This window comes from Anser cygnoides, chromosome 2, assembly GCF_040182565.1.
Source record: "Anser cygnoides isolate HZ-2024a breed goose chromosome 2, Taihu_goose_T2T_genome, whole genome shotgun sequence".
NCBI lineage: Eukaryota > Metazoa > Chordata > Aves > Anseriformes > Anatidae > Anser > Anser cygnoides.
Genome location: NC_089874.1, coordinates 9,171,214 through 9,195,107, shown reverse-complemented (window position 1 = coordinate 9,195,107; position 23,894 = coordinate 9,171,214). Strand labels below are relative to the sequence as shown.

The following is a 23,894-nucleotide window of genomic DNA, read 5'->3' as shown; positions in this document are numbered from 1 at the left end:
AGCCAGAGTAGATGGAAACAAGTGTGAGAGCTGCAGGCTGCGTGATGGGGGCTCACGGTGAAAATGGGAGGAGGAGACAAATGGTTTTACTCAAGCATCGATCCTTTCATGGGTCTATTTTAATACTCCTGAAAGAAGTTGAGGTGTGCCCTGTGCTGGGTGACAAGATGAGAGTTGCCATCAGCAATAAAGATGACCAAAATGTTGATCAGGAGCAAAGAGGTGACCTTGAATGAAATAATAGAAATGGTATCAAAATGAATAGCAAGAAGTGTTCCTTGTGCACTTAATGAGTAAAAACAGTTATTCCTATAACTCACTGGAGGCAAAAGAGGAGAAAGGATCCTACTTGCCTGACCCACCCCCAGGTAACAGTCAGGAACATGACATGACCATGCAAATGCTAACACAATGCTGGTTGTATCAGGTGGGGTATTTCCAACAGGGTTTTAGGGAACGCTTTGGGCAGCAGCACATACACATGGGAAGGGAGGGTTTTGAATTTCTTGGTGCTCTTGCTCAGGATTAGGATGATGTGATGACAGGAGGTCGAAAGGGATGCTGGATGTTGTGAGCTCTGAAAGATGAAGGCTTTCATACACGTTAGCAGGAGTCAGCCACACCAATGGTGCAAAAATAAGCACTCGACAATAAATTATGTCTCCCCAGGAAATCCACCAGGTGCACAGCTATCTCTATAGCTAATTACTTGTTTATTTAAAGCAGAGTTAACTTACACTCTTGTGTCTGAACAGATTGTCTGACAAGCCCACCCTATGGGTATAGAAGCAGAGGTATGAGACGGACAGACACCCATCCCCTGGTGTGGCAGTGCCCAGGCAGGTTCAAGCACTGCCAAAATGGGCAATCCAAAACCATTAAAATGCCATGGGGAGAGCTGGGGGGGCTCGGCTATGTCTGCTGGGCCCAGCTACCACCCGCTCTGCCTGCAAAGCCTGGGACCAGAGCCCCAAAACTCAGCCCCAACCCATGCTCAGGTTATCTGGACGGGCTTCTTTCATGTTAGGAATCTGCTTTTCTTTAATATGCATACAATTATTGAATCAAAAACTTCCCCTTTCAGCTTCACTCCAGGTAAAGAAAATGACAATTAACCTGATTCAGCTGTGAGTTAATTCATTTAATCTCCAGGTGCCCTTAGCCTTGAAATTAATACCCCCTAAAACACTGCTAAATAGCGCTCGAATCTCTTCCTTTAATTAAGTGCGTAATGAAGCTAATTTAAACAGCAGCCAGCCTACCGGAGCCCACGCTGCGGGCTCCGTGCCCCTTTCCACTGACACCAGAGAACTTTTTCCAGGTTAGGCCGGCACCGCGCTGGCTGCGGGGCCGCTCGCCCGGCCCCCGAGCACCACCTGCCGACATATCGCCTGCAGACAGCCCAGCAGCAGGGCCCTGGAGTCTTCAGCTCTGACAAACAGGGGGAAAAAGTGGCCTCAAAGGGCTTGTTGGGGTCTGGGGTTTGTTGTCTGTGTCTGCTGCTTTGCTTCCCACCTGCTGGAGGGCTGGGAGACAGGTGATGGGTTTCCTCGCACTCCTGCACCTCCAGCAGGCTGAGCTGTAGGGAGATGTTTCTCCTCCCCTCAACCAGTGCCTCTCAGGGCTCATCCAGCCTGGCTCCATCTGTGCTGCTGCTGAAACCAGTTGGAGTCCTTCCTTTCCCTCTGCCGAAATGTCAGGACTGATGCTTGACACTGATAAAGACTTGAGATGACGTAAAAACAGGAGGGGAGGCGGGCTTTGTTTATAGCGGGACTGGGTTCACACTCCATCCGTATTCATAAAACAAGGATGAGGACAGAGAGGGTGACCTGGTGGCCACACATCAGGAAGGGGAGAGCCGGACCTCCCCATGAAGGGCCCGAGCTGCCATGGTCCCCACTGGGGGCTTCACTTGGCTCTGCGGGGCCACCCCGCTGCAGAGACGTGGCCGTACGGAGGTCTTTTCTCCAGCGCCATTTGCTTCCTTGCGTGTTCCTTATGCTTCTGTCAAAAGGCTTTTTGTTGGGTTACTTATGCCAGGCTGAAAATAATAATAATAATAATAAATATATATATGTATCTATGTACATATATATACACACACGCAACCCCCTTGTAATTGGTTCCTGTAATGGATTTCAAGCCTGGCTACACCTCTGGCTCAGGCAGCCCGGCCTAAAGATTTTATTGTCCCTTTTCCAAAGTTGCATGTTAAAACCAGTTCCCAGAGAATATTCTGGGCTGCTTGGTATAAACAGCAGCAGCCTAAAGCCACTGGCAGAGCTGTGCCCGGCCGGCAGCCCCTCCGTCCCCTGTCCTTGCCATGCTCCTGGTGTCTTTTGGTCTAGTGCACACAGGGGGCAGGAGGCTCAGCAAGAGGTGGGTCGGGGCTGTCCCCGGGGCAGAATTTCTCCCCGCGTCGGTGGGAATTGCATCATTAGTGGCTGGCCTGGGGATGGGCAGAGGTGTGGCTTGAAGGACGTACACTAGGCTTAATTATTTAACTTTATGAGGTTCGGGAAGAAGAAAAGCCCTTGTACCATCATGCCCGGCATGAGTCCTTGCAACCAGGGCCAAAGAATCACCTTTCTGAGTAGCTTTCAGAGAGCTGGCAGCAGTCATGGGCTCTGCCTCTCACGCAGGCATGTCATCCTTTAAGATACACTCACCAACACAATGTAGTCTACAAAAAGATGAAGACTTCTGTGAAGTTTGCCTCTGATGTTTTTTTTTTTTTTTTTTTTTTTTTTTTTTTTTTTGTCACGGGTAACTTCACGTCTTTGCTCAGGAAGCCAAACCAAAAATCTCCTAATGAAACATCACCTTCATGGGGAGCCCACCGGGTCAGGTGCTGTCCCTCCTGCTGGCAGATTTACCCTTCTGAAAAACAATGAGATCTGAATATTGGCATCCTGGGGTTTTATTTTATTTTTTTTTCATTTGCATTCAGATTTTTGACATTTCAAAATCCTCACTTCCAAGACTTTGGCCCCGTGGACGGGAGTCTGTGGAAGGCTGGGGTTCATGTCGGCTCCTGGAGGGGGGATTTAAGGATGCTCTGGAGGATGGAAAGAACTGGGACCTGTGATTCCCCCCCCAGATGGGTCTTTTTGGTGCATTGTGGCCCAAACCCTGACCATGTGCTCACATGGCACTGGGGATGGATGGAAGGACAAAAGTCCTTCTTTCGTGGTTGGTTGTTTTCTTCTGTTTTGTTTTATTTTATTTTATTTTATTTTATTTTATTTTATTTTATTTTATTTTATTTTATTTTATTTTATTTTATTTTATTTTATTTTATTTGTGAGGGGGAGTTTTTTTTGTGTGTGTGTGTGTGTGTGTGAGTTATTTTTTGGGAGGGGGTGTTTGTATTTGTTCTTTTGGGGTATTTTTAGGGGAGTGCTCTTTGGATAAAAAAAAGTATTCCTCTGCACAAATTACCCCACTTTGCTGAAGCAGAGGACAGGTAAAAGTGAGCATGTGACAGCTCCCAGCTCTTCCTTAACTCTTCCTTTTCCCAGCAAATAAAAATGAGCAGATCCTTTCCTAGTGAAGCCCAGAGATGTGTGGCTGCTCCGAGGATGTGACTGGGCTCTGTGTGGATGTGCCCTGTGCTGAAGCCCTGGAACCTGACGCTGGCTGTTGGGTTGCACTTTGGAACAAGTAACGTGCTGTTAGTATCATCCTATTCTGCTTTTCTGCTCTGTTTTCTACTTCAGTTTCACTTCACTTTAGTATAGAGATGGGGTTGGAGAGCCTGGAGGCAGGAGCAGGAGGTCTCAGCTGCTCTTCTCCATGGGCAACGGAGCACAGGGGTGTTTGCAGCAGTTACCTGCTAGAGTTGCAACAGCATTCAAGCCCCCGTCCTGTTTATTTTTGTGTCACATTTCAGGCTTATCGTATGCTCAAAACATGTAGGGTTCGATTTTTTAAAAATCTTTATTATTATTATTATTATTATTGGTATCTGGTTTCTGAGTTGTCTGCAAGGATGCAAGTTTTGCATAGGAACACTGCAAGTCCTTTCCCCCCAGATCCAAGGCATGTTATCCACCATCTCCAGCCCACAAACACACAGAACTGGTATTTGTTCCTCACAATTGATCAGAAAAGAAGATCTCAGATCCTAATGCACCTCTTTGCAGTAAGAAAGATGAGGGTTCCTGCTTTGAAATAAAAGGGGCTGAGAGACACTCACCAGTTTTAATCAATAAAGCCAGAAATACGCTGGCTCTGAGCTCACCCCTCACAAGACCAGGGTTTGAACTCCCTAGGACCAGGCTGGAGATGTGCTGAGTCACTGAAGGACATCGCCAGGAACAAGAAAAGCCTCAGCACAAGATGCTTGTTAGGGCTTTAAGCATAAAAAAAAACCTGCTGGAAATGATCCTGCCTTCCCCCCGGACAGCCCCCTCATCAGCAGCATTCACAGTGTGAGAACCCATTTCACCTCTCAGAGAGGAGGTAATTATTTCTTGTCAGTTAGGCTCAATCACTGAACTCTAAACAGCTGGTGGTATATCACCATTTAGCCTCATTTACCACCATGATAGCCTTTTAGCTGTTCTACATTTCACGCGTTCTCTGCCATTTTGCCCATAAATTCTCCTTAAAAAAAATCATAAAAATTTATGAGGGGGGGGGGGAAAAAGAAAGAGCATAAAATGGAGGTGGCTAAGAGAAAAGGTACTAAAATTTTCAAATGAAGATGAGGTTGCGTACCCCCAGCTGTGTGAAGTGCAGTGATTGAGGGTCTGGCTGATGAGGGATGATTGCCTTCCTCCTGCTCCTCGCCCCCATTAAAGGAGAAGTGCATCCTCCCTCTGGGTGCGGCTGATTAACGGCAGCGCAGGGAAGACCTGGGAACAACTGTGTCTTCCACGTTTCGATGTGATCCGTGGATTTTCCTGACCCCAGTGGATGAAAACAAGCCCCTTCCAATAAACTAGCACCCTTAAACAGCCTGAAAGGTTTATAGCAATAGAAGCTGGGTGGCATCACTTTGCAGAGGGACCAGCTTGTGGCAGTGTTTAAGATGGGGAATATACCAACAAATTATCACCTTATTCAGTTAAATGGGATTTGTCTTCCACGACAGCTTTTGTGACACAAAGATCCAGGCTGAAGTTGCATTTGGTAGTGGCTGTGAAATAGCAAAAACCTATTTTTATGGTCCTGGGCTCCACTGACCAAGTCCCAGTCACTTCACTGGGGCTAAGGTTTTGAATCCAGCCACTGTTTGCAGAAGCCCCATTTTCGATGTTAATAGTAATAATAAGGAAAAGCAAATGATAGGCAGTGACAAAGAATAGGCTGACTTAAGGGCCACCAAATACCTGCAAGGGAACATTAAACCCATTGTAGAGCAAATTCAAAGCAGACCCTCTGTTTTATTAAAGACCTACCTAAGCACACAGTGGTAAGAATCCGGATGGTGGTCACACAGAAGTAGTGTTATTTCTGATCTCATTTTCTATCAATTTTTCTTAAGAAATGAGATTTCAGAAAGATATAAAAACAAACAAAACCAAAACAAAAAACCAACCAAAAACAATTAGATAAGAAATAAGTAAACTTAATTTTGCCTGTGTGCAGAATACTTGATGCCGGCCACCACTACTAATATATATAGTAGAAAAAAAAAAAGGGGGGTGCGATCCCCATTAACTGGGGATGTGCAAGGCACTGAGCGTGGTGTTGTGCACCTGATTCACCACATAGGTGCATGTAGGAGGGAAAAAAAAATGCAAAAATGCTCTCCTTCCTTTCTTGTTAACTTTTCTCCAAGTAAAGATTGTGCGATGTTGTAAGGGAATACCAAAGTTTCCCTTTTTGGAAGACAGCCTGATTTGTTTGCAGCCCAAGGAAACAGGACTGGAAAAGGCTGATGGGCAACTCCTGCTCTGTTGTCATAAAATCCTTCTCATGGGAGTACAGTCCTTTTATCAGTAATTTCATGAAAACTGGTTGTTAATTAGCAACTAACAATTATTGGAATAGAGCACTAGAATAAGAAGAATTGGAAATGTTCACCTCGTGTGTCCTTTCCAGAGCCTCCACAATGCAGGGCACATCTCCATAGAATGACTTTCCCAGGTCATCATCTCTACTTTTTTTTTTTTTTGCCAGCTGAAGGCATACCTTCCTCAGTGATCATTGCAAAACAGTGAACATGGGTGGGTGAAAATATGTAATAAACATCCCACAGTTACCAGGATTGATACTTGAAACCAAGGAGCAGTGGTGCTGTGTGACCAGTCAATTCTCACTGAAGCAATGTGAGGATGTTTTCTGTAGTTTAAGCCCTGGTATTTGAAAGGCAGAACATGTAGAGAAAAGCAGAGAAAACCTTTGACAGCTGAACCATTCAAAAAATAAATACAATTAAAAAAAAAAAATCCCCTTAAAAGCAATATTCACAGGGGGGTTCTACTTGGGGCAGTGGGGAGGGAGTTGCTTTGTATTTTGAAGTCCAGCACTAATTCCTCGTACTATACATACACATAGTTCTACTTCAGTTCTGGAAGTGCCTGACACATTGATCCCGAAAAGGCTTTTTTTTTTTTTTCTTTTTCCCCCCTCCATGGCTCACCACATCTGTAGATCAGCTATCTGCAATTAATTCACTGCTCTCTCTCTTCCTTTCTCTTGGCAACTCTCAGCTTACAGCAAAAATCCTTACTTATTAATACCAGAGTGCATGCTCTTGCACTTTGCAAGATTTAATTTAATCTCATCTTTATTATTCTAATTCTCTAGCTCATCCAATTCCTGTAAGATGCTCCAGTCCTCCTCCTCCTCCTCACTCAAGCCCTCCCTCACACGTCTCCCAGCACGCTTGGTGAACGCGCTCCCAACTCTTCATGCCCGAATCATTACAAATTAATTAAGGTCAATCAAGACCAATTTTTGAAGCACTCCACTCAGCATCTCAAAATTTGATTTTAAAGGCTTACTTGTTCCTCCCTTGGTCACTCCCTTTCCATCCCTTCAATAGCTAGTTTTTAGTCCCATTGATTTCCTCTGTAACTTTGCATTTGCCAGCCTCCAGCTGAAGGTTCAGTCTTCCAATCCTCAAAACACACTACTGCATGAATACTGCTTACAGTTTCACAAAAAAATAACAAGTTAATTGGTGGGAGATTTTAAATTTGTACTGGGTTTACGTGGCAAGGTTCTGGTAGTAGGGGGGCTGCAGGGGTGGCCTCTGTGAGCAGAGCCCAGCAGCTGCCCCATGTCAGAGCAGAGCCAGCTCCAGATGGCTCCAAAGGGACCTGCTGCCGGCCAGAGCTGAGCCAGTGAGTGATGCTGGTTGGGCCTCTGGGAGAGCAGATTTAAGAAAGCAAGAAAAATGAAAGAGAGTAAGGAGTGAGAAACAGCCCTGCAGCCCCCAAGGTGAGTGCAGCAGGAGGGCAGGAGGTGCTCCAGGTACGCAGCACAAGTTCCCCTGCGGCCTGTGGAGAGGCCCCTGGTGGAGCAGGCTGTCCCCCTGCAGCCCACGGGTCCCACACGGAGCAGATCTCCACGCTGCAGCCCGTGGAGGAGCCCCCGGTGGAGCAGGTGGATGTGGCCTGGAGGAGGCTGCGGCCCACGGAGAGCCCCCGCAGGAGCAGGCCCCGGGCCGGAGCTGCAGCCCGTGGAGAGGAGCCCCCGCAGGAGCAGGGGGTCTGGGGGGAGCTGCCGCCCGTGGGGGACCCGTGCTGGAGCAGTTTGCTCCTGGGGGATGGACCCCGTGGTACGGAGCCGTGTGGGAGCAGGTCTTGAAGAGCTGCTGCCTGTGGGCAGCCCCCGCAGGCTCAGTTCGGGCAGGACGGCATCCCGTGGGAGGGACCCGCGTGGAGCAGGGGCAGAGAGGGACCGTGAGGGAGCGGCGGGGAGGAAGCCTCACAAACTGACCGCAGCCCCCAGTCCCCGTTCCCCTGAGTCACTTGGGGAGAGGATGTAGAAGAGGGTAGATGGGGGAAGGTGTTTTTTGCTTTTAGTTTCTCATGGCTCTAGCTTGTTAATAGGCAATAAATTATACTGGTGGCTGCTTTGCCCATGACAGTAACTGTTGAGTAACTCCCTGTCCCTATCTCAACCCTTGAGCCCTTTCTATCGTATTTCCTCCCCCTCCTCCTTTGAGGAGGGGAGTGAGAGAATGGCTCCAGTGGAGTCCAGCTGCCCAGCTGGGTGAAACCACCAGAAACTTCTAGAAATCACATGGACTGCTATGCCTGATCCTAAGTATGTTATTAGAAAGGAAGATTATTTTTCAGGTCATGATGTTCCCCTGAGATCTACCCCCAGTAACAATGTGACACGCTAGTAATTCTTCAGTGAAAATGTATACGCTGGATGACCAGTAGCCACTTCAAATGATACCAGGGTGATAGTGTGATTTACTACATTTTCCTCTGTGAATAATTTTAACGAATTATAAAACTACTACTAAGTGGAAAAAGGCAGATTCTGACCTCTTATCTGAATACACAGTATGCCGGTGGAATTAGCCTCTACTTATGTTGACAGAATTGTGCTCATAATATAACTGATGGTGACCATATTGAATTTGTTGAGAGCTCCTTTAACTAGCTTACAGTTATGACATAAAAGCAGAGGAGATCTTTTATTGGACATGTCAGTACAGCTGAAAAAAACAGAAAAGCTTTTAAACTCACATGTGTTTCTCCTATACTCATGTTATGAGGTACTTGTTAGCCTCAAGATCCTTTCAGCTGTTCACGCAAGCACAAGCCCCATGTACAATCACCTGTCCTCAGTCATTTGTTTTTCTGTTCAGGACACCTTTGTATAGCTCTGAAAGAGCCCTACACTACAGCACTGATGTAAAAGCAGGGGCCCGGGGATGCTACCACAGTAAAATATGGTATGTACAGCTTTTCATTGCAAATTTGAAGTTCAAGTTGCACATCAAAAGACAACAAAGCAATCTTGAGGAAAATAAAGTTTTATTCACATATTTTAGGTACAATAAATATATTTGCATGTTGACATTGTAAACATGGAATTACACGTAAAAAAACTTGCATGAGATAATTTTTGTGTTGCCATTTTTACATTCACTTAAATAGGTATGACAAAGATCTCTTATGCAAGTGGAGGATTTGGTATAGTTCAGTGTTACATTCAAGAAATGAAGTAAACAGCTTGTGCAGATGATGCTGTAGAAAACATGAGGCAGATGAACCCCCAGTGGAGTCAGAATGATACAGTCGGCTGTTGAATTTATATTCTGAACTGCTAATAAACAAACTCTGTCATCCAGATTAGAGCAATACATTTTAAATGATTCTCAAAACACCTAAATATATACAGCATTTAAGACTTTATAGGTTAGGAAGGATCACATTCAGTAATAGTAATAGGAGGTAGAATTGTGTCGACAGTGCTTGTATTTCTAAGTGACAATAAAAAAAGTGCTATTACTATCACTGAATTCAAGTACAGAACTCCTGAAAAAGTGAAAAGGATAAAAGAGTTGTTAATCCTGTTCCTCCTGGCTTGCCACAAACTCTAGAACATGTATAAAAATGCTGTAATTCTCCAACACAGGTAAAACTGCAAAGCAAAACTGTTAAGTGGTATTTCTCCAGTGCTCTGGTATGGGCTGCATCTCCTAAGGTGTGACACCTGTAAATGTAGCTTCAGGTATACAAAGTCTGCAAAGAAAAATACAGTATGCTAATGCTTCCAGTGTGGAAGATTTAGTCTTCAGATATCAGAAGAGCGGTAAGTGAGAACAGAACAGAAAATACAGCAAAAGATTGCATGCTATGCACTCAGATAGGATGAAGTCTGGAGGGATGAACGTAGAGTCAAAAGATCAAGAACATAACAAGGATACAAATATCCTTGTGGGAATGGAAAAATAGGGGCAAATGAGATGGAAATGAGGTAAAGCACAGAGTAGAAGAAAAGGGCACCACAAGAGGAAAGAAAGTTGACTTATTCTAAGGGCAATTTGTGTCAATAAAAATTATACACAGTGGCATAGAAGATCAGCTGTGAATAAATTAGTTAGCATCTCATCTTTGGTGTGTCTGTAAGTGAAAATGTGTATAAGTTAGAAATTAAACAGTTGAAGAGTTTCACTGCCTGAAAAAGAAATCCTGTAAAAGAAAATATTATTTAAATGGAAAAAAAACTATTCAGAAGTCAGCCTGACAGACACTAGGAAAAAAATACAGCATATATTAAAACCCATTAGATGTACATAGATAAAATTTTGAACATAAGATTTTGAACGTAAAATTTTGAATGAATGCAACATTAACACAGCAGTGCTCTATTTAAACTGTGATCTTCCAAGTAACTACACACAACATCGCAATACAGCTCCATTTAACCATACACCTTTACAAAAACATTCCTAATGATTAAAATTATTCAGATGGTAAAAAATGGCTTAACCTGAGCGCTGTTACATGAAACAAGGAATGCGACGTGTTGAAAAGCTGTGTATATACAAGACCCATTTCCAGTTAGTTAGAAAAACATGTATCCAACCAAGAAGTGAGAAAGCAACACAGGCACCTAAAAGACCCAGTGAGATTAACTTTCCCCTTGAGGTTTTGTCTAGTGCAATAGGGACCATACTTTCCACCAAAATAAGCATAGAAATAGAAAAAGAAAAATAAAATATATAAAATATAAATTAAAAAAGAAAAAGCAAAAAACCAACCCTGCAAAAAGTAGTGTTATAAAGAACAAAATGATCCTTCCCAACCATATTATACCAGAAGATGGTATACGTAAGGATCCAATATGAATCAGGTTTTGTACACAAGGCTCTGTGCTCATGTAGACAGTAAGTCATCTTCGTGATTAAAAATTAGGTTACAAAAAAACCTTACAGAAAATCCTTAGGATTTAATACTAATTGAAGATAGAATACTTCCAGGATTATGTTTATGAATTGATGTTTAGGGCATGATTTAAGGTAACATTGAAACAAAAGCCCTATGTTACCCTAAATGACCCATACATACCCTTTATAATATACCTAACTTTCTGCAACCTGTTCAGTTTATTTCCTTCAAATTTATTTCTCATCCAACATGCTGCTAAAAATTAAAAAGCACAAAAAATAACTTAAAAAAGGTTCATGTCTCGACGAACAAAAATGCCTTTTTAACAGTGAGCACGTGAAGCCAGATTTCTACCTTCGAGCATCACAACCCACGTAACAAACACGGTACCAGGCGAAGGACAGAACAACACAGTGCTATGCCAGAGAACAAATCCAGGAAATCTCCCCAGTACGACAAACAGGCAAAAAAAACAGCAAATGAAAACCCACACCCTCCCTCCCGCCCTCTCACCCGAAGTATAAGGGCAGCACACCCACGCACACATACATACACACAGTTACTTTCTGTAACCATGGAAAATGCATACAGCAGTTTCTCAGGTAACTGCACAATATGAAGCTAAACAGAGGATACTGTATCTAAAAAATATATTAAAAAAATCTGAAAAGTAAAAAATTTTTCTTATCCCAAGTAGCTAGATTATGTTGAGAAAAAAAAAACTACAAAGACCCTCAAGGCACATGTTCTCAAATCACCTAGTTTTATAAAAAGTCTTGTCTAAACACTTGCAGTGGAAACCTAACACCAAAAAACTAAAATGCTCAGTCTACCTGGCATTTCAGTGGCCTTATTTTTATTTTTTAAACAGAAATTTGGAAATCTGAAGTTAATTTCCAGAATTAAACTGGGGAATAAGCTACGTATCTTGAAGATACTTTACAGATGGGATGCCAATATTCTTCTTGAAGTCATACTGGTGATATATAGGTGGACCAAGAACAATTACCCTGTCTAAATTTACTCCTACCACTACTTAGAGGAAAAACATTTGCATGGCAGCTCCTTCAGCTGTGAAAATGCTACGGACCCATCTTCCTCCTACCTAGCAACAATTGTACTGAGCTTTTCAAACACTCCAAATTGTTTCATCGTACATTATGTGCCACATCAATTGCTAACACTGTGATGAAAGCAAGTTTTATAAGACCAACTTGAATTATGTGTAAAACGAAAATAGCCCAAACTTTTGAGAACAGTATTACAAAGCAGACCTATCTGTACTTGTACAGCAGAACCGAACAGACCTAGAAACCCATGCCTTATGTCTGACAGTGTACTCTGTTTTCCCTTTAACGTTGAGCTTTTTAAAAACCTTTCCTTTTTTTATGTAGAACATTTTACTTAAATACCACAGATCATATGGCCAATCCAATCTTTCAGTCAAAGCAAAATATGATTAGTTATGAAGTGAATTCTCCAGTGCTACAGATGAAAACAAAATAATTCCAAAAAAAAAAAGATGGCTCAATATAATCACCTACTGGAGTTGCCTATTAAAATCATTATAAAATTATGCTAATAAAAATTGTGAACAAATAATACACAGATCAGGATGTATGTATTGACTTACTAGCATCTTTATAAAAATTTGAAGATATACACAAAAACACATCAACATTTATGGAACTGTATCCATTAAACTTAGATAAGACAACACAAAAAACTAACAAGTAGCTAAGATGTGTTTGACTGTAAGCACTTTGAGTAACATTTTAATTTTAAAAGTTCAATATTTACATACTACATTAAATGCTCTTTTTTTTTTTGCATTGTATTTTGAATGCATGATCAAGAAAGAACAAGATAATGGTTGCAACAGATCTTCCAAGAAAGTTAAGATGTTCAGATTTAACTACGTGCTGAAAGAGAACATGGATATAACACGTTCATCTAGCTTTACCTCTACTTCCTTTTTTTTTGGGGGGGGGGGGGGGGAGGAGACAACAAATAGAACTAGAAGAGATGTATCACTCAAACTGATCATTGCCAACAGATCCAGTTTTAAGGTAGAATTTGAGAACTAACAAAAACACAAGCATTTTCACAAGTGACTCACCTAATTGCTACTTTTGCTACTGAGTTTAAGGTATTAGAAAGATATGGTGACAATACAGGGTGTGCGTATGTATGTATGTGTATAATAAAATGCATATAGACATACATACATATAGTACGCTTACACGTGGTTCTGATACCCAGCTACTGCAGTAAGCAGCTAAAATAACCAGCAATGCGCTGTACATTGTCTATGCACAAGCAACAATCTACTGCAACCACCTTTAAAGAGGATCCATCTAGTCATTAAACAGGCATTGTTTACGTTGCCTCCTACATTTAAATAGATCTGAGGCAATTTCACTTCTTTGTTTCAAAGCCACCCATTTTTGACATTTTTTTTTTTTTTTAAAAACCCCAACTGAATAAAAATTCTTAAAACTTGTTTAAGTTGGCTGAACCTCAGCCTCTTTGGGATAGATTCAAAACCCAAAGCAGGAGCGTTTCTACAAACTTCTTTGACTTTTGAATCAAACCCATATTCTCAGGCTCCAAGAAACCCTCTAACCCCAATAACACATGCTTATGACAGGACAGCTGATCAACTGCAGATGTTCCTACTGCTGAACTCAGCTGCTGGCCTGTCTGGCACTCGCATCTAGCCCAGATTTCCAGACACACACTATTAGTGCTCCATTCCTAGATGTCTTCCCATCCTTCTCAGCACAGAGAAGCTGCTTCCTAACAGTGGGGTGAATAACTGTTTAATGACTCATTTTAAAGATAAGAATTTATTTTAAAAATAAAAATGACATAACCTGAGGAGGTAGCACAGCAGTCCTAGTGCTCATGGAAGTGAGGAACTACACCGCCCTTGGCAGAGCCAGTCACCGCCATCACCTGGCATTGGTCTTCAGAGTCAGCTTCCACCGGGCACTTCCTACCTGAGACTCGTTCTTTGTCCTGGGCTTAGGCCTATCTGAAGCACTAACAGCACTGTATGTGCTGAATGTAATTAAGAAATATGCTTAAATGGGGAACTATACAGACAGGTATAAAACTCACTTCCACATTAACAGTCTCATGATGTTATTGCATCTTGTCACTATGTTTGTTGTAAATGGGCTTACAGCACTCTTTATAATTTTTTCCCAGTGCAATTATTTTCAAAGTACCACATTACTCTGTATTATTTCAGTGAACAAAAGCAGTTTTACCTAGAAGACTCAACAGTATTTATTAATCATTATTATTTTTTTAAGCAACTTTTACTTAATTGAAAGCCTGGACCAATCTTTCTGTAAGAAAGCCAGATGGGTCTCTATGACTTAGTTACCATTAAACCTTTAAAAAAAAAAACTATGCTACTATAAACTTAAACTTGCTTAGTTCATCCTTCTGTTTTGGCCCCCATTCACAGCTGTTCCATTACATACCAATGGTGTTCTTCTGTGGTTGCTCAGGTAACAAATCTACAAACTTTAAGTCCCCCCATTCAATAGTAGGTGGAAGGCTTAATAGTATTCCTAAAATAAAGGATGAAGCAAAAGCTCACAGTCTAAAAACTAAGGAAATGTTCATAAAAACTTCAATCCAATATAAAGATGACATTTTAATAAGTTTATTCAGAAGTAACTGAAAAAAATTGTTCCTTTGGCAATACCATCTAAATGGTTCTAACCAAAAGGAAATATTATGAATTTTACTTTGAATAAAATATAAGCTCCTTAATGTTTGCACATAATTTTGGGGAACTGCCACGTTCACCAGCAGATTCACAACGTCCTTATAGTCCTGTATGTATTGGGAACAACACATCAAACTAAATCCTTTCAGTTATGGGTTTCTTATGGTTCAGCATTAGTCAAAGTAAATCTCAAAGGAAAAAAAAACTAATCAAAATAAAGCATAAGGCGATTATGAAACACTAGCCCAAAAGAACTATTAGGAATGCACCGCTCTTCCTGTGTAACTTTTTTTTAAGTGAGCCACTAAATACTTCTTTTTCCTTGTATCTGGCAACATCATTTAAAACAACTTAGTTACAACTTGGATTTAACTACCCCAGGATGCTACTGAAGGGCAAAGATCCTTGTTTTTAAAATCCAAGGGAAAATACAGCAATGTTATTCCTACACAGTGTTTTATGGAACAAGTGGAGTTGGAAGGAGAAGGTGGAAGTCTGTGTTGGAATAGAAAATGCAAAGACAGACTTAACATATTTACAAAGATAGAAACTACAGTTTTCCAGTGTCACCTCCGAAGCTTCTCAGCTTACTGCTATTCAGTGAAGTAGACCACGTTTAAATCTACGCAAGAATACTTTCTATGCTCTCAGATATACAACGTAACTAACGTGTTTTGTTTAGAAAAGTGAGTTCTCATTCAAATACCTTGCGTTGAAGATAAGAGCAACCATTATCAAATATTCTTTGCTATGAAGAAAGTTTTTAGATCTTTCGGTGTAAACGTTCTCTGTCAAGTCACTGTGGTCACACAGTAGTATCTTGAAGAACAGTGTCTGCATGCACTGTAAGCATTTTGAAAAAAATCTGTAGTTCCATGTGGTTACAACAGAACATGAACAAACTGAACAGAAATTCCACCTTTGCAGATCCCTCTCAAGTTCAGTTCTTCTTGAGGACATCTCGCTGCTTTCTGTAGTTCAACATGGCAATTAAAGACTGTTAAGCTGAAAGGCTTCAGAACCCGATGGTTGTGCCACCGTGTCTCGTGTCGCTCCACAATAGGCTTCTGTTAGTGTATGTATTTCTCAGCAGACATCACTCAACTATCAGTGCCACATTTATGTGGGACAGATCTATCATGTGCCTGTTAAAAGAAACGTAAAACTCGTACTCAAGCTTATTCTAGGGATAGAGATCAGACAAGAAGGTTCTATGAAGGTCGCCAATAAACAGATGCTTGAATGGATTAAGAGAAACATTGATCAGAGGAGACTAATTTCATCCTTTGAAGGGAGGGAGGGAGTGAACCAAAGGTTGCAGCAGTGCTTAACTTACCTGTGGAATTTCTGTTGAAATGCTAAAGCATGTGCTGGCTCCTTAAATTTTGCTATGGCTTTCCGTTGTTGAGGAAGCATCTGTAAACTCTGTAGAGACAAAAAGTCAAAACATATTTTTATTACTCAACTAAAATTCCGCTTAAAAGAAAACTCATTTTGCATCAAACCTGTTGAAATTCTGTTGTATTTCTTTTCTCAGAAACACTTATTGGTGTTTATGGAATGGAAACAGACTTCTGAGATTGCGGTCAGGGACCTAGCTGAAAGCTGGTGCATTAAGCAACTGTGCCAAAGGGAAAACCTGGACTACTGCTGGTTAAGCAAAGACTACAATTCTTCAATCTGATCCATACAGATGAACCAAACCCTGCAGCCAGACTTCCACCAACTGACTGAGAAGCATTCAAATGGGCACAGTTTCACTTTGCACACAAGCACCTGGATTCGCTTACCTAACCTACATTAATGGATCACAGCATTTCACGGGTCAAAACAGAGCAGAAACGGGAAAAAAAGTGGTTGCAAAAAGTTGTAAGTTTTGATCTCTAGATTGTATATCCTCACGTTATTTCAATACAAATGGCTAGCTTTTGACAGACACTAATAATCCTGTGACCTTGATGAGATGATTTAGGACACAAATTTAAATTTCCAAGTCCCAGTAATGGGAAACAATGCAACACATTTACCTGCAAAAGTCCATGAGATATATGCTTCTCTTAGTGAGAAAGCAGTATTTCACAATGCTGTAACAATCAACAAAACATATGTAGTATTGAGGCCTCCAGAACTAGAAAACGCCTCAGCCAGGGAGCTGGAGAACTCATGTCCCTGTTCCCTGTCGCAGCAGGAAATGCCAAGGTGGTCCTGTGGTCTTTGTAGTCATAGAATCAAAGAACATCCTGAGTTGAAAGGACCCACCAGGGTCATGGAATCCAACTCCTGGGTCCCCAAAGGACCACCCCAAAACCAGACCCTGTGTCTGAGAGCACTGTCCAAACGCTCCTTGAACTCCTGCAGCTCGGTGCCATGACCACTGCCCTGGGCAGCCTGTCCCAGTGCCCGACCACCTCTGGGTGCAGAACCTTTCCCTAACCCCCAGCCTGACCCTCCCCTGTCCCAGCTCCATGCCGTTCCCTCGGGTCCTGTCGCTGTCCCCAGAGAGCAGAGCTCAGCGCCTGCCCCTCCGCTCCCCTCGTGAGGGAGCTGCAGGCCGCCATGAGGCCTCCCCTCAGTCTCACAAACCAAGTGATGAGAAGTTACCAGCCTTACTAAGGTTAAAGTTGATGCTTTGGGTTAGAACAGCCTTTTTATTCTTTTTTTTTTCTCCTAAAAAGACACTTCAGAAATACAAGAAAATGAAGTTTTACAAATTAAATATGTGCACTACCAACAATCAGTGAGAGCATGCAAGAGGTATTCTCCTCATGACAGAACATTCAGCAAGGAAATATCCTGCGATGCCACCGTTTGAACGCAGGCCACAGGGATTTTACAGTAACTAGGTTAAAACACATCTTCTGAAAGTTTCAATCATAATTTTGAAGCTCAATGTCACAGTGATTCCAGTATCTCACGATAAGTTTCTGAAGTTTAATCGCCTATGCTGCAGAACATTAAAGACAACTGTCCTCATTCAGCTTCCAGCTTCCCATCATTCTCATGGCTTTGCATACAAAATTATTAACATTCCTGCTTTCTATGCCTAAGTTTCTACATAAAGTCAATCCAATTTTGTACTGAGCTTAATTTATATTAAGTCACCTCAAAAGTTTTTACAGATTTCCTTATAATTTCCTGGTGGTCAAGTATAAATTTAATTTTCTGTCCCTGCGTATCGCCTGCACTTAGCAGCATCCCCACACTCTTCAGTGACTCTAGCCTTCTCTAGGTCAGTCTCCAAGATTTTAAATTTCACCTGCAAAAACTCCTTATCATCTATTGAAGAAATACCAAACATCTTTAGACAAGCAACTATTCCTTGGGAAACCACAAACAACCACACTCAATGCATTTTTGAAGGGTAACATGCTTTGAGATGTCTCAGTGACAGAATTTTTATCCAACTACTGCGTGTACTGCTCGCTCAATCTCATGCAGCATTTTAAGCAAGATGTCAAATGTCAGGATGAAATTTGCTATTAAAATTGCCTACTTACATCTTTTTTGGAGCAGGTAAGACTCTAGTTGAGAACGCATTTATTTAACAAGAGCTGTGGTACCTGATAGTCGTATTTCTTCATCTTTAAGCCTGACAATTCAGCTTTAGGCTCTGTCTGTAGCTTACCCATCTGTGGATTTTGAAGTCATTAATTTTGGCACTGGCTACCTTGCACTACCTTGTAATTGACAGGAAACTTCCCTTTCACTATGAAAATCACAGAAGTTTAATATTTCCATTACTCCGACAATTTTAAAGTGAAAGCGGAGGAAAAGATGAGGAAATTATCAGCTTCAAATTTGAAATAACTGAGAAAAGGGTGAGCAAAGTAACCAGCAGAAAAGTTCCAGCTGGTTAATTTGCACTGTACAGTTTTTGGAAATCTTGCTATAAGGGAAAGATTTAGCTAAGTAACTACAATTTGTTCTTTTCTGAGCTAGCAGCAATAGGATTTATCTAAAAAAAAAAACAAAACCAACAAACAACTAGGAAGACGTCTATTTTTTAATTAGAAAGATCTTTACAAGGTTAAGCACAGTTTACCAACATGAATACTATCTAGTTGCACAAAGCACCAAAGAATGAACTTGGAAAAAAGCTCAGTTCTCCTGTACGTATATAAATCTGCTGGATTGGATGAGGGAGGTACTGATGTTTGTGTTCTCCTATACAGATGTCCCTTTATTATAACTTACAGAACTGTATTCTCTTGATACCACTTTTTCAGTCTAGACTAAAGAATAAGTTTTAAAGACTAAAAACTAATTACAGCCATCAAGTAAAATGTTTAAAAAAAGACACTTGTAAGAGTTAAGAAGAAGAAATGTGATTTTAAAAAAATCAAGAGAAGTAAATCTGGTTCCTTTGTCACAACCCAAAGAACCTGAAACAATTAATGTAAGAAATATTAAATATTAATATTTCTTATAATATTAAATTATAAGAAATATAAGAAAAACCTATCTGAATCACTGAAAGGACAAATATTTCAGAGAGCATTTGGACAACAGCAAGTACCCTGCAAGTCCTACTGTCACCTCTTTCTCTCCCCCCTTTCCTGAGCTGTCTTTAGTTCTCCTGCTAACAACTGATACTCACGTTAGGTCTCTCCCAACTATCACAGGATGTTTTATAAAAGAGAAACTGTGCTTTTTTTTTTTCCAATACTTGATAAATTACGACTTCAGTATGCTTGAGATGCAGAAAAGCAAAATTTGATTTTGCAGCTCATACACTTGTAGTGATAAATTTTTAAGAAGCCGCTCAGTAATTAGCATACAAGATTGACTAAAGAAAGACATTCTGGCGTAGTGCAGGCTTATTAGTGAAATTAGAAAGGCAAAGTATCTAAATCTTACTGTAGACAGCATATTTGTGCTTTCACACGAACTAATAAAGCTTACTGACTGACTAGTTTGGATATATCACTGCCTGCTCATCTTTATGTTGTATTATTGTCATATTTTCCAAAGCAAAAAAATGCAATCAGAACATTTCTGATATACATTTTATTTTTAATACTCAGTTGTTTTGGCAACAAAGCATCTATTCTTGGATAAGCCTATTGAAAAGCACCTTAATATTCAATTTCATTTGTCAATATGGTGAAACAAAGTAAAATGTTTTTGAATGATTTTCAAAGGAAGCAGCAACCATTTATACTCGGTCTGAACTTACTTGAAAATTCTCAGTTTATTCAGTTTCCCCAACAATATTTTATATTTCAAAGCCTCAACATCAATTCTAACAATCAAAATTTTCCCGCAGTCATCTGGCTAATGCATCCAGATGGGAGCCACCGTCGCAGCATAGATTGGCATGCCACACTGGATCTCCACTGGCTGCAATAAGTCAATCCATCTGATCTTTTGCTGAACAGACTCCATGTAACTCACTCTCAAGAGCCCAGCAGTAGGACAATCACTTCTAGCATCAATCTTCTCAACTACTGCAGTTACGTGCTCCTGTGATTTAGCAAGAGAGAATTAAGGACCTTACAACAAAAGGATAAACTAACGCTACACAAATGATACTCCTCCAACTGAGAACTGTCCAAAAGTTCCAATTAAACAGCTTTAATACAATTTCTCAACCTTCACTACACTCAAACCATGGTCATGAAAATGGTGCAGAATCATGTTTGCCTTGTTTAGATATAAAAAAAATGTTTTCGGTCCTGTTTTTAACAAGAAATAAGACAATTACTAAGCTAATTTACTTTAACTATATGAACACCATAGCCTGAAATGCCACCACAAATACCTTTGCCGACAAACACAATATCACAACATGAGACATGATCTACATTGCGTTTTCAAACAAATCATTACTGATAACTTGTGAATATGAGCATTTAGCTTGCTATCAGAAGTCTCTTGAAAATGTCTACTGTTATTTTGAGACAATATACATTTACCTGCGCTACTGTATAAACCCTGAACTTCATGCTTACACTGTTAAGAGAACAACAAGGCTGACTGTCAGGCACAGAACAAGTCAGTACATTTTTGCCGGAGTGTGTAGGTCCTGACCTGCTGCTATCCTGAGCCTGAACAGATGGGCTATCGGCTGGGAATACAAACAAGTGTTCCACTTCAGTGGAAACCTGAAATAAAATAACTGCATATTCATCCTACTGGATTATTTCTGTCTCCTTGAATTCCAGATGATATGTAGTTAAGAGTTGATCCTGCACTTAGGTGATGTTAACAGCAATATTCTGCAGAAACAGATTGGGCATGCAACCTGTGGAATTTTATCACCTCAACATTTTTTTCAAGGCATTATCTTATGTACTTTACCAGTTTTTCCTACATGCTAGGAAATTACACACAAAATTAATTAATTCTGCATAACTTAATCACACTACCTTGCTATTTTAAGACCCCTATTTTTGTCACCTTTTTAAAATCATTGGGCAGTCATTATTTTCAGTGATAAAATTCAGTATTCTAGCATCTGTAACGTTCTCAGTAGAGTCCAAGTGCTTGCACATTCACCACAAGGTCATTTCGAAATAACCTCCTAGAAGGCTATTACATTTAATCAGCTGGACCAACTGCAAGTCTCTGCGAAAATACCAGTCCTTTGTAAGAAGTGCTAGCCCTCCAGGAACACCACATTTCCAAAAACATCACAGTGATCACAACTATGCCAGTGACTTACTCCAGGTTCAAGTCCGTAACAGGTAGCGCTATGGCTGATACCAGGCTGCCATAAAATAAATGTGTTGCATGCTATTAGTGGTAAAGACTTTTTCTTCTTAGAAACTCTACATGAGTTTTGGTTTATACTCTAAATTGTGAGTAACGTGCTAATAAATGCATAACTGTATGTTGCTTAGACACATTCAAATCTATATTAAATGCTTCTTTCAATAATGTTCAGACACTACACAAGTACCACAGATGAATGACATTTATGGAAGAAAAATGGTTTTAGAGCTTGGTTTTAGAGCTGAGGTAGTATCAAAAAGAAGCCGAGAGCATCAGACAGGCAGGCCTTCATATGCTACCAGTGACATCTGTTCTCCCATTTTCAAAGAATAAATAGCATAAAATGATCCTTAGCTTTATGGTCTCCATTACAACAATAAAAACGAGTCTATCTTTGACAAAATATCATGCCTCCCTATGAATTTGATCTGAATTTAGTATTATTCCAGTAGGTACTGATTTTGTAGGATGCCAAAGGAGAGTCAAGGGAGGCTGGGTAAGGACCAAGCACCCAGCATTGCTTTTGGAGATGCGCTCGTTCTACCAAGAGTTACTTGACTTCTCATATAATGCAGGGACACTGAAGTTTCCTCAACAGAAGATTTCTGCCACACTGCACTCCACAAGAATCTCCTTCTATCAGCAATTCCTAAACTGAAATATCACAATCCTTCCAACCGTCACAGCTCTGAAAAAACAACTTCATACACATTTCCTCTTTAAGTTGACCTAGTCAAGACGTTCACCAGAGGATGAAAACCCCTTCCCGGACCCGCTCAGGTGTAAAGGATTGACAATGCAATAACTTCCAGGGGATTTCATTGACTTGTTACTTTACAGATTAGGGCATACAGATCTACCATACAGTTCTTCCTGGAGATCAGAGGTATTCTATGCATTTTCCCAATCGACTCTGGGGTAACAGAAGAGAGATTATATCCTGATACAGTCTCAGCATTAAAAAAAAAAAAAAAAGAATTGTTTTATGCTGGGGAGAAGTATTTTATACGAAGGTGATTTTGGAAGCATAGGGCTCATACTGATCTTATTTCCTTTTTCTGCTTCTTTAGGTGCTGCCATGAGAAGATTTGTACCTTTTGTAGAATGGAAAATGCAACAGTTGCAAAAAAAAAAAACACAACAGGATTTCATGAACACTCATGCTTTTGGTTAAGAGCTAGCCTACAACTGTTTTAAAACACTATTAAATTCAACATCTTTAAAAAAAATCAGAAGGTCTGACATTTTCTGCAACTGAACTATTACCAGTGACTAAAGAATGAACATCGTAAAAAGACCATTCCCTCTGCAGACACTGAGACCTACACTGGGATCAAATTTGTCCTTTACACATGCTTTGTCCTTACATCTACATTTTTCCAATATCAATAAAAAAATAATGTTGAAATAACCTGTATGATAACAGCAGCACAATATCTAGTTAAGCTTCATTCAAAAACACTACCTTCACACAAGCAACAGGACAACCAAGAGTAGAAAGCAAGAGATCTCTTGCAGAAACCAAGTATCTTTGACACCAAAGCTCTCAGAGGTTACACAGAGAGGAGGAAGTTAAAAGGGAGGTAATGAGAGTACTGAGAGACGGAAACCAAGCAGGCAGGGTGTGAGACTGGAGCAAGCACTCATTTCAATTATAGTAGACACATGGGAAATAAAAGTTTCCTCCTTCCTAAATAATAGGCTGTACGTTCAGTTCATTGGTGAATTTAGGATTAGAGGGTGACAGTCCATATGCAGCTGCTAAGAAGGGTCTGTGCAATAACAAACCGTAAATTGTCATAAACAATGACATTACTAGTGTGTGACTCAATCTGCTCTCCAGCAGTATGAAGAGCAGCACGGCAGGTACTTTCTAAAAAGAAAGATCAGATTCTATTTGTTCTTCCATCCCATCGATACATGCAGATACATTTTTATTGTTCTCACAGTTCCCTGACACCTGAAGCATCTTTTCTGTAGGTGACACTTCATAGCCACTGCTGACAGGCACAGAGGCTGGAACAGAATGTATTTATTGTACCCTCAGCTTTTGCATATGACTTCGCCCCTCCTGCCCTTCCTTCGGGCTTTTATGCTTTAAAAGTGCTCAACTTTCAGCTTCCATATGCAAGATGAGATGAGAAAAAGGGATAATTTCCTATCGTTGAGATGAGCTTCTCTAGCTCACACACTGCTCCGTAGCACAGCTGAACTGGACAGGCTCATTATAGAGTTGCTCTCCTCTCCCCCAGCCCAAGGACAGGGCAGGACTGACCATGCTTTCTTCCACAGTCAATGGAGAGACTCTCAGCTGCGAGAGCTGAAAATGTTTTTACAGGCAGGAAGAACAAACAGGTCACCAAACCGGCGCTGCGCACCCCGTGTGCCATGTCACACGGAGAAGAACCCTGCTGATCCTGGAAGAGCGCTCTTGTTCTGGGCGTGCTCATCTACATGTGCTTGTCATTTCCACTGATAAGCCTTTACGCTAAAAATAAAATCATCAACTTTAGGTATAGTGTTAGTGCAGACACTGTCTTTACCCTAAGTGGGCACTAGGTAGCACCATCACTCTAAGAAAGCAAAGAGAAGCACATCGACAAGGCAATTGTTTTCCCTTT

At 40.9% G+C, this 23,894-nt stretch overlaps 1 protein-coding gene across 4 annotated transcripts in view; it reads right to left on the bottom strand.

Moving 5' to 3' along the window:
• Window positions 1-8,937: 8,937 nt before the first annotated feature.
• RBM33 (RNA binding motif protein 33) overlaps window positions 8,938-23,894 on the bottom strand; it is a 102,754-nt gene continuing 87,797 nt past the window's right edge. For all 4 annotated transcript variants that reach the window (XM_048062259.2, XM_048062260.2, XM_048062264.2 and 1 more), the window contains 2 exons: window positions 15,896-15,984; window positions 8,938-15,704 (listed from right to left, as the gene is read on the bottom strand). In XM_048062259.2, the coding sequence (XP_047918216.2) occupies window positions 15,656-15,704; window positions 15,896-15,984 (138 nt within the window). In that variant the 3' untranslated portion in view covers window positions 8,938-15,655. The remainder of the gene's footprint in view (window positions 15,705-15,895; window positions 15,985-23,894) is intronic.